The sequence below is a fragment of the Otolemur garnettii genome, unplaced genomic scaffold, assembly GCF_000181295.1.
Source record: "Otolemur garnettii isolate 467f Iridium unplaced genomic scaffold, OtoGar3 scaffold00052, whole genome shotgun sequence".
Lineage (NCBI taxonomy): Eukaryota > Metazoa > Chordata > Mammalia > Primates > Galagidae > Otolemur > Otolemur garnettii.
In genome coordinates, this window is record NW_003852447.1 from 3,582,786 (window position 1) to 3,594,406 (window position 11,621).

Sequence of the window (11,621 nt, forward strand, 5' to 3'; positions counted from 1 at the left end):
TCTTGGGCTTAGGCAATTCTCTTGCCTCAGCCTCCCAAGTAGCTGGGACTACAGGCGCCCGCCACAATGCCCTATTTTTTTGTTGCAGTTTGGTTGGAGCTGGGTTCAAACCCACCACCCTCAGTATATGGGGCTGGTGCCCTAGTCACTGAGCCACAGGTGCCACCCCAGCTAGCTCCTTAAATATGGTTATTCCCTGTATTTCTCCCTATGCCTAGATGATTTTTCCTGTACCATGGATCTAGCTATAACCTACCTAAATCTCTGGACCCATACTTGTAAATGCCTATTTCTCCCAAAGATGTGTCTGAAAATGAACAAGTTGGCCGGGCATGGTGGCTCATGCCTGTAATCCCAGTACTCTGGGAAAAGCCCAGGCAAGTGGATTGCCTGAGCTCACAGGTTTAAGACAAGCCTGAGCTAGAGTGAGACCTTGCCTCTAAAAATAGCTGGGCGTTGTGGCAGGTGCCTGTAATCCCATCTATTTGGGGGCTGAGGCAAGAGAATCACTTGAGCCCAAGAGTTTGAGGTTGCTGTGAGCTGTGAGGCCACGGCACTCTACCAAGGGTGACAAAGTGAAACTGTCTCAAAAACAAACAAACAAAAAACAACCTTTATTTCTATCACTGAAGATTGTGGTTTGGGTTAAAATTTCAGAACCTTACAAAACTAGTAAATACTATTTTGTTAACCTCAGTAATTTGGTCCTTGAATGTCTAAAACTATAGGAGACTGATGGCCCATTTCCCATTTTTCAAATGGGAAAAATTAATGATCACATTTAACTCAAAGTCCTCAATTTTTAAAATTTTAACTTAAATACAAAGTAAAACATCTATTTATAGGTGTTAGGTTGAACCACATGAAACAGCCATTTTTATAGACAAAAAATAGTCAGAGCACCAGCACTTTCATATGGTTCCACCTAGAACAAACCACTACATCAGAATGTACATTGCTTCTTCACTCACAAAGAAAATGGTTAATACATAGCTGTCTTGTATGCAGACATGCCTTTTCCACAGTAATCTCTTACTAGCTTTTCCTTCCTTCTCTACAATTTTCCCTAGCACTTTCCCAACTTTACCAAGATTCATTTGTATAGCTTCAGGGGAAAAATGGCTAAATATAAAAGGTACAGAGGCAAAATGTTGAGGACAAACAGGCAACGAAACAATGTTCAAAGTGTTAGGAGCTCAGACTGTGATGCAAACAACAGCATAGATGACACCTAATTGTCAGGCTACCAATTAGTATCAATCAAGACTTTTCCCACCTATAATTTTGTTTAAGATGCTGTATTGAGTTTTGGGATATAAATATAAGCTAGAAAAATAACAAATGAATTGAGAGATCTATACATTCCATAAAGTTTCATTAAAAAAACAAGGGATGGCCGGGAGTGGTGGCTCACACCTGTAATCCTAGCATTTGGGGAGGCTGAGGAGGGTGCATTGCGAACTCAGGAGTTCCAGATCAGCCGAAGCAAGAGCAAGACTTTGTCTGAGGCAAGAAATCACCTGAGCCCAAGAGTTTGGAGTTGCTGTGAGCTATGATGTCACAGCACTCTACCAAGGACAACAAAGTGAGCCTTGGATCTTGAAAAAATAAATAAATAAAAATAAAAAATATAAAAAACAAAGGATACTAGCAATGGAGGCCTGTTTATTGTCTGTGGCAAATGCACCCTGTTCTATAAGCCTACGTCTTGCTCTTACTCCACAAACCTCTTTCTTCCTCAATAGACTCTGTTCCATGCTTGCCTTAAAAAACAAAAAACAAAAACAAAAACAAAGGGATGTTTGGCAGGTGTGGTGGCCACTCTGGGAGGCTGAGGCTGGAGGAGTTTGGGACCAGCCTGAGTAAGAATAAGAGCAAAACCTTGTCTCTACTAAAAATAGAAAAATTAGTTAGGCATCATGTTGGGCACTTATAGTACTAGCTACTCAGGAGGCTGAGGTAGGAGGATCACTTGAACCCAAGTATGAAGTTGCTGTGAGTTAAGCTGACACCATGGCAATCTAGCCTGGGCAATAGAGACTCTATTAAAAAAAAAAAAACAACTCTTATGTATCACACCAAACTTACCATACATAAGTGATTTAATGAATCAATTATTCATTTAATATTTATATGATTTTCTATAGTAGTTTACTTGGACATTGAAAAAAAATTTTAATTCTGTCTTGTCGAACTCTATAGAGAAAATTTGACTGTTTTGGCACTGGTAGAATATGAGATTTGAATAGCAGTGTTTGATTCTGTCACTTTTTTGTATAGTTATATATGCACTTATGTGTTTGGCATGTCTATAAATGTATATGCGCGCATATGTGCACACACACACGAGCATGCATTTAATTCAGATTCAAGGAGGACATGAGAAATCTAGGTTGAGAAACACTGCTTTTTTAAATTTTTTTTGAGACAGAGTCTTAATTGGTCACCCTTGGTAGAGTGCCACGGCATCTTAGCTCACAGCAACCTCAACTCTCGGGCTCAAGACATCTTCTTGCCTCAGCCTCCCAAGTATCTGGGATGGCAGGCGCCCACCACAATGCTCAGCTATTTTTTAGAGACGGGGTCTCTGGCTCAGGCTGGTGTTGAACCTGTGAGCACAGGCAATCCATGTGCCTCGGCCTCCCAAGTGCTGGATTACAAGTGTGAGTCACAATGCCTGGCCCAAGAAACACTGCTTTAAAATAAGAATGCTGGAGCCAGGTGCAGAGGCGCACACCTATAATTCTGGCATTTTGGGAGGCTAAGGGGGGGAAGATCACTTAAAGCCAGGACTTTGAGACCAGCCACCACAACACAAGAAGATGCTGTCTCTATATAAAATTAAAAAACAGCTGGGTTGATGGCATGTGCCTGTAGTCCTAGCTATTAGAAATCTCTTGACCCAGGAATTCGAGGCTGCAGTGAACTGTGATCATACCACTGTGCTTTAGCATGGGCGACTCTAGTAGTCACAGAACCTGGTAGAGTGCTTTGGTCATTAGTGCTTAATAAATGTTAAAAAATAATAAAATAGGCTGAGAGTGGTGGCTCATGCCTAGAATGCTAGCAATCTAGGAGGTCCAGGTGGGTGGACTGCTTGAGCTCAGGAGCTGAAGACCAGCCTGAGCAAGAGTGAGATCTCATCTCTACTAAAAATATAAAAAAGGAAAAAAAAAAAAACCCAGCTGGGCATTGTGGCACACACCTATAGTCCCAGCTACTTGGGAGGCTGAGGCAAGAGGGTTTCTCAAGCTCAAGAGTGTGAGGCTGCTGTGAGCTATGATACCATGCCACTCTATCCAGGGCGACAGAGTAAGACTCTGTCCCCAATAAATAAACAAACAATTTTTTTCAACTGCAAAAGAGTCAAATAGTTAAGTACATCTCAGGTTATTAGTGAAATTTTTGACTCCATTTGTATCAGCCACTGTTTCTTCTAGACAGTATCCCTCACTAAAACACTGAGTGTTTACTATATAGCCAGGTACTGTTCTAAGTATTTTATGTCTATTAACTGATCATTTCCTTAGAGCTCTATAAGCTAAGTGGGATTATCTCCATTTTACAGATGAAGAAAGTTCTCATACTGGATGTGAAGCAAGGACTTTCACCTAGGAAACCTGGCTTCAGTACACAAAACCATTTATTTCCAATCAGTCTCTACCAGTCCATCTCTTTGGAGCTCTCTATCACCATGCTCCCTTCTTAGAAGCAACCAAGCAGTACTCGCGTCTACCTGGCAGGCAAATCCAAACAACTACTCTTTTCCTCCTTTGCTAGACCTATCCAGTAAAGAATCAACATGTAGAAAGAGGGTGGATTTGGCCCATGAGCACTTCAGTTTCTCCACTACTAACTCACGCAATTCTTGAAATTAGATTTCAAAACTAAGTGCTCTACAATTTTTAACACACATACAGCTTGCATACTTAAGAGAACTATTTCAATAGTTACCAAAGGGTATAAACTGAAAAATATGTCTTTCTCCCTACTCTTTGGGAGCAAACACTCTTGATAGTATAATTATACAGATATGTTTATAATTATGGTCAGCATTGCAACTTTAAATTTATTTTGTCTATTTTCTGATTTATCAACTTTAGACAAAATTCATCTTCTGAGTTCCAAGTATGGACAGTGAGGAGCATACTTACCTTCCCATTAATCTTTTCTCCCCTTGTCATCACTCCATTTTTGTTATACTATTTTTCCACTGTCAAAATTAACAACTTGCACTCTGTAATTCTCATATGTTTGCCTTGGAACATTCTAAAGTTTATAAACTTTTATAATAGTTTATAATAGCATTTACAAACTTTATAATAGCATTTGCAATATTAAGATTATATGCATATATTTTACTGGAGAACTAAGTATGAAGGGACCCACAGAAAGGGAAATATTCCATGTAGATACCACTAGTAGTTTAGAGCTACTAACCTAACAGACAAAAAAAATGAGCCAAAGAATCAAGCACTTAATATCATTTACTGTGCATTTGTGCTAAGCAATGTATATATTGTTTTATCTAATTCTCCAATCATACAAGGAAGAATTATTATCAGCCCAACAAAGGCTAAGGTCACACTAGTATGGAGCAGAGCAGTGATATTAATGTGGGTAGAGCTCCAGGGCCTAAACTCTTCACCACTATACTGCTTGCTCACATTAACTATTCTTTCACTTTCATTTTCCTAACAATGTCTAATTAATGACCTGAAAAACAGAAGGAGTGCGTTATGTACAGAGATTAAAATCATTCTGTCTAGATACTAAACCAGTTTTGAACCACACGTTCTTTTTAAAACTATGATAACACCACCCTATCTGGCCTTTTTACTCACCAAATCTGGGAAGCATTACAACTATGCTTTATAGCTAGATTTTACATACAGTACACAGAAGTGTGACTCAGTGTACTTTTCCTCAGTCTGACTTTTTCTGTTCCATTATCAAAAACTATGAAATAGAACACTCAAAGCAGTAGTCCAATATAGAAAAAAATTTAAAATTCAGGAATGAAGTACTAAAAATGAAAATTCCTTGAGGATAGTTATCTCTTTGTTCTGATTGTATTTTTCAATTTGGGATAAATTACAAGAGCTATAGAATTACCCAAAATAGTGTTGATTTTCACTACATTATATACAGTATGTAGCAATACACTTAACCAGTCTCATTCCATGTTAACTTTCACTATTTCTACAATTTAGAGGTCAAATACTCTCCTTATTTCTAAGCACAAAAGATTACATTACTATCCTTGCCAAGGCACCGAGATACTAAATTCATTAAGAAATCCAACCATCATGAACCAGATGTAAATAAGCCTCTCCTGGCACTAAATTCTTTACAAGAAGTCAAAGGTTTGGTTCATAATCATAACCAAAGGGGATGCCGGTTTCAAGAACAGCCCTAGAATGAATGGCTCTCAATTTTATCTATCAGTTTTCCAAAGCTGTCTTGAACTCTGTAACTACTTGCAAATCGACACTTTTCATTTTTCTTTTTATCCGATTGCTTAGGTGCCTGTCACTCCCTTTAAGCTGTGAGCCTCAGAATGGGAGAAAGTGTAACATTCATCTTAGTATGTCCTAGGACCAGCACAGTGTCTGGCACAGCGCAGACTCTGAATTAACCACAGGACAAGGAAGTCCATGCTGCAAACAAAGGAAAACGGAGAGCCGGCGTTTTAGTTGCGAGGTTAAGAAATCAATTATTCTTTACAAAAGAGACCTGAGGCCAACCCAGGAGAGAATGCAACAACTGGAGGGGCCTCAGGAAGCAGGAGCCAGAAATTATAGCCCTACCTTCCCAACTACTGAGTGCAGGGAGCGCGGCCGCTCTCCCCGAAGAGCCAGGCCGTCAGCCTTCAGGCCTCCGATCCCTGCCTCCAGACAGCAGTGGGAGCACCACAGGACTCAAACCTGCCTCTGCCCTAATGCCTTCCCAGCTGTGTTCCTGCTCTACCCCCAGGCTAAACTCTGGCTGCGTCTGCTTGCTATACCATGACAGGGCAATTCAGATGGACCATAGATGGATGTGGCTCACTCACCTACTTGGTAGAGCCGACCTTCGGGTGAAAAAATGGTAATGTGGCGGTCAAAACCGGCGCTGGAACCACGGGACATTTTGGTGCACCTACTACTTCAAACACAGTACCTGGGCCCCTGAGCTCTCGCACCAGGCGTAAAAGCACCCCCGGAAGTTGCAGCGACTGCTTCCGGGGCACTGGCCGAGTTTCTTCCGCTCTCGCACACCAGACTCGCGGCTCTCTCGCCGGATTGAGCACAGGGAGCCCTCCGAGGCCCCGCCCCTGGAGGGCGGGCGGTTCTCTCCGCAGCGCGCCTGCGCCGGGCCCTGGTCTCTGACAGGTTGAAAATGCAGGGCAAACTTGATGGTTTAGGGCTTTCGTCTGGAGAATGCACAGAAGGACGGAAAGGTTTGCTGGGGGCCCAGAGTAGTGATTTGCGTTATCCGTGTGACCTAAATAGACCGTGTAATCAACAAGTCTGTCGTTAATTTTGGCGCCTCGCAGCCATTTTCTGGTTAGATTGCTGACTTGCTTTCCTAACCTTACCCGCCACTTTCCTTCCTATTTTGGAGGGAAATACATCGCAGGTGCAGTAGCACTGAAGGGACCGGGTTCAAGTAGCCACTGGAAAGAACAGGCTTTTCTAGCCAGGCAAGAATTTCCTTTGGCCAACAGCCCTGACAAGTTTTACTCTTAAAAGTAGAGCTGAGGCTGAAGTATGGCTGATAGGGGAATCCTGAGGTTTAGCAACCTCGATTGATAAATAACAGGAACCGAAGGGGTGGGGCTCATAGCTAGCTGGTGTTGGGCGGATTAATGACAGTAATTCCAGGCGAGCGAGCTAGCTCCGGGAGAACAGCAGGTGGCTTTGCAAATTGTAAAATTGTGCTTATTTCGATTTTACCCCAGGGCTCACTCCAGTCAGTTGTATTTCTTCCTGAGGTTTTGTGCACCAGGAAGGCCACATACAGCAAGGTTTTTGGCCCTTTAATGCCTACTCTAAACACTGAAGTAGGGATTCTTAACCTCTTTAATATAGTTTTTCCTAAACTCAGTATTATTTATTTGTGTTTTATTTTTATTGAGACAGAGTCTCACTTTGTCACCCTCGGAAGAGTGCCATGGCCTCATAAACTCACAGCAACCTCAAACTCGTGGGCTCAAGCGATTCTATTCCCTCAGCCTCCCTAGTAGCTGGGACTACAGGCACCCACTACAACGCCCTGCCTTTTTTCCTTTTTGTTGTTGTTGTTGTCATTGTTTAGCAGGCTGGGGCGGTTCGAACCCACCAGCCCTGGAGCATGTGGCAGGTGCCCTAACGACTGAGCTGCGGCCCCCCACTAAGCTCACTATTCAAAACAAAACAAAACAAAAAACGAACTTCTAAGACACTCATAAAGAAATTTAATTTATCAAGAGTGTTTTTAAAAAAATAAATTTCTATTAATCTGTAAAATAAAATTCCAAACTGAAACATGGCTAAGAAAACAGTAAATGCAAACAGCATCTCTGGTACATAGGGTACTTTCCATGCTGGCTAATTCCCAGGATGGAAACACTGATCAAAGTTGTCCCTGGCTTCTGGTTCAGGTCCCTATTCTCAGGACCAACTTCGCCTGACCTTTTGAGTACATACTTTTGTTTTCTCAGACTTTGGGAGGTTAAGTGATCAATTATTCTTTAGAGAAGAAACCTCAGGACAGCCCAGGACAATGCAACAACTGGAAGGGCCTCAGGAAGCCGGAGCCAGGCATTATAGCTCTATAATGTTTTCTCAGATTTTGAGTCTGTTGTACTATAATTCCTACAGTTTGCCTGAATAGTCAGAAATAAAAAGTTCTCATAAAGCTGCTAGGAGGATGAACTCAAGTTTCATAGCTTCAACAGCCAGCTCTATGCTGATACTTTCCAGGTCCTCAGAGCTCAAACCTTGTAGAAATCTTTTTTTTTTTTTTTGAGATGGAGTCTCACTATGTTGCCCTTGGTACGTAGAGTGCTGCAGTGTTATAGCTCACAGCAACCTCAAACTCTTGGCCTTAAGCGATTTTCTTACCTCAGCCTCCTGAATAGCTGGGACTACAGGTGCCCACCACAACGCCTGGCTATTTTTTGGTTGTAGTTGTCATTGGTGGGCTATCAGCTCTGGTGTATGTGGCTGGTGCCCTAGCTACTTGAGCTACAGGTGCAGAGCCATCATCCTCCTGTTTTTATTCAAGGGCTGCATTCCATAGCACTGCCGTAGCTCCACTGCCTGAATATACCTCAGACACCCCCATGCCCTCGAAAGGACCACCACGTTCCCATCTCCTCTCCTAAGAAGCTCAAATCTGTTGTTCTTTCCCCCCATATGTCCATTGCATATAATTTGAATCTTTATTAACCTGAACCAAATGAAATGATATTTTGTAGGTAAATATTAGTAATTAAATGTTTTAACTTAAACTGTTATGTGTCTGGACTTCACCAAAGATTGACAGGGCAGAGGGAGGGTGCTTTTCATCTCTGTATCTTTCTTACATTATGCCACGTGGGGCTTGCCTCATGTGTTCAATATGTGATTGTTACATTGAACTAAAAACAATAAAAAGAAAGAGAACAACTGAGGAATGTTTTTCACAGCCATAATCCTTTGCTTCCCACATAAACGTGGCTCTGGATGTCCACTGCCTTGCAGCGATGGGATATTTCAAATCACACACACTGCAGGCTGTGAGCATTACTTCACACATTCAAACAAATCTTGATCCCCTCCTGAGTTTGCATTTTGCAGTGGTTCTCAACCTTCCTAATGCTGCAATGTATTTTCATTGTTACAAAGGGGTCAGGACACACAGGTTGAGAAGAAAGAAGCATGGAATTCTGGATGGTATATCTGTTTGTATTGAAAATGAAGGTGATTCCTTCAGGAATTATCCTCAAGAGTATTAAAATGTTTATACCCTTAAGGATATTTCCTGAAAGGAATCACCTTCTTTTTTTTTTTTTTTGAGACAGAGTCTCACTATGTTGCCCTGGGTAGAGTGCAGTGTAGTCACAGCTCACAGCAACCTGAGACTCTTGGGCTTAAGGGATTCTCTTGCCTCAGCCTCCCAAGTAGCTGGGACTACTGGTACCTGCCACGGCCGGCTACTTTTTATTGTAGTTGTCAATGTTGTTTGGCAGGCCCATGCTGTATTCCAACCCACCAGCTCCAGTGTATGTAGCTGGCGCACTAGCTACTGAGCTACAGGCGCTGAGCCCACCTTTCTTTTCTTTCTTTTTGAGACAGAGTCTCACTTTATTGCCGTGGTGTCACACAGCTTATAGCAACCTCCAACTCCTGGGCTTGGGCGATTTTTTTGCCTCAGCCTCCCAAGTAGCTGGGACTACAGGTGCCCGCCACAACGCCCAGCTATTTTTTTGTTGCAGTTTGGCCTAGCTGGGTTGGAACCTGCCACCCTCAGTATACGGGGCCAGTGTCCTACTCACTGAGCCACAGGCACCTCCCGCCCACCTTTATTTTCAATACAAACAAATTGAAAGCTAGAATTAGAGCGTCAGGCTCCTTGAGGGCAGGGCCACATTTGTTTTGCTCACTACTGTATCCTCAACATCAAACAGTTCCTAGCATGAAATAAGGACTCAGATCATTCATTGAATATGCATGTATTCTTACTATTTGGGTTTCCTATTATGAATTGTTTTTCTTTTTCTTTTTTTTTTTTGAGACAGAGCCTCAAGCTGTCCCCCTGGGTAGAGTGCCATGGCATCACAGCTCACAGCAACCTCCAACTCCTGGGCTCAAGCGAGTCTCTTGCCTCAGCCTCCCAAGTAGCTGGGACCACAGGCGCCCGCCACAATGCCTGACTATTTTTTGGTTGCAGCTGTCATTGTTGTTTTTGGCGGGTCTGGGCTGGGGGTTCGAACCTGACACCTTATGTGTACGTGGCTGGCGCCTTAGCCGGTTGAGCTGTAGGTGCCGAGCCGAATTGTTTTTCTTTATTAGAAAAGACTTGTGGCTGGGTGCAGTGGCTCATGCCTGTAATTGTAGCACTTTGGTTTGGGAGGCCTAGAAAGACGGATCCCTTGAGGCTGGGAGTTCAAGACCACCTTGAGCAACATAGGGAGACCTTGCTTCTAACTGAAAAAATAAATGAATGGGCCAGGTGTGGTGGCATGTGCCTGTAATCCCAGCTATTCAGTAGGTTGAGGCAGGAGGATCACGTGACCCCCAGAAGTTTGAGGCTGCAGTGAGCTCTGATGACATCACTGCACTCTAGCCTGGGCAGAAGACACCTTGTCTCCAGAAAGAAAAAAAGAAGATTCTGAATAAATGTGAAATAAAAATCTCAAACCCTAAGAGATCAGAGATTTTATACTAGAATTTGAGATTTTTCCACATAGGCAAATGAATTCCTCTGGGAAACCTTTCAGAAAGACAGACCACTTGCTGATTCCATTACAAAGGGAAATCCCCTGGCAGCTGACTTTATGAAAATATGCCACTGGGTGCCAGGCAGCAGCTAAACTGCGCACCCAGATGGACTTTCCCGAAGTCAGAGTACCAATACTCCTGCAGCTTCAACTCAAGCCTGTGGGGCAGAATTGCTATGTCTGTGTGGAAACTTTGATCTTCCTCTGAATGGGGCCACCAACTAGACTTTTTGAAATGACTTTCTGGTTTTTTGAAAAGTTTTAGAGATGACTTGACATCTCGTGAGTCTTGGAAAATCTCCTGGGGGCCTCAATTTGGCAAGGCCCACATTCTCCCCTGGGGGTGGAGGTAGGTGGAAGGTAGGGGTTACCCACAAGGCAAAGGTATAAAGTGGCAGTGTAGATTCCCAGTGACTGCAAACATCCTGAATCATATAGCATTTAAAGACAAGATAAGAATTGAGCACTTAGCTTAAGATGCTCTGTACAGAATTTTATCTGTTTCTTTCCCATATGATCTTAGCAGGTATTGAAACATAATGCTCTGTGAATTGGCCACTGGCAACACAGAGTATCTCAGGGGAGTTGGGATTTCCTGATGTTAAGGGTCCCTCAAAGGCAGCTATGGCATGGACAGAGCTAGTGATGTCGCAGCTCAGGGGAACAGTGAGAGGGAGAGAGGGCTCTGCTCAGCTTTCTTGACAGACTTTCACCAATCTAGAACTTCCTCAGAGAACTTGCAAAGAGCCAGAACCTAGTTCTATTTGTATCTTTTCCTTTTCCTTTTATTTTTTTTATTTTTGAGATGGGGTCTTGCTCTGTTGGGTGAGTTAGAGTGCACTGATATCAACATATAGCTCACTGCAATCTCAAACTCCTGGGTTAGAGTGATCTTCCTGCCTCAGCCTCCCAAGTAGCTGGGACAAATGCACACCACTTCTGGCTAATTTTTCTGTTTTCTTTTTTTTTTTTTTTTTTTGTTGTTGTTGTTTGTTTTTTTTGTTTTTTTGTATAGCCCATTTCTGAGCTTACTAATTCTTCATCTGGATCACTTCTGCTGCTGAGAGACTGTGATTTATTTTCTATTTTGTCAATTGAATATTTCAACTCTAGATTTTCTGCTTTTTTATTATTTTAATCTCTGTCAAATTTCTCTGATAAGATATTGAATTCC

The 11,621-nt window shown here is 42.5% G+C and overlaps 1 protein-coding gene across 1 annotated transcript in view; it reads right to left on the reverse strand.

Annotated features, from left to right (window-relative positions):
• Positions 1 to 6,324, reverse strand: part of PSMA6 (proteasome subunit alpha 6) — a 24,039-nt gene extending 17,715 nt beyond the window's left edge. Inside the window, exon 1 of the mRNA XM_003791969.3 lies at positions 6,056 to 6,324. Coding sequence (XP_003792017.1) covers positions 6,056 to 6,131 — 76 coding nt within the window. The 5' untranslated portion in view covers positions 6,132 to 6,324. The remainder of the gene's footprint in view (positions 1 to 6,055) is intronic.
• Between the last annotated feature and the right edge of the window lie 5,297 nt (positions 6,325 to 11,621).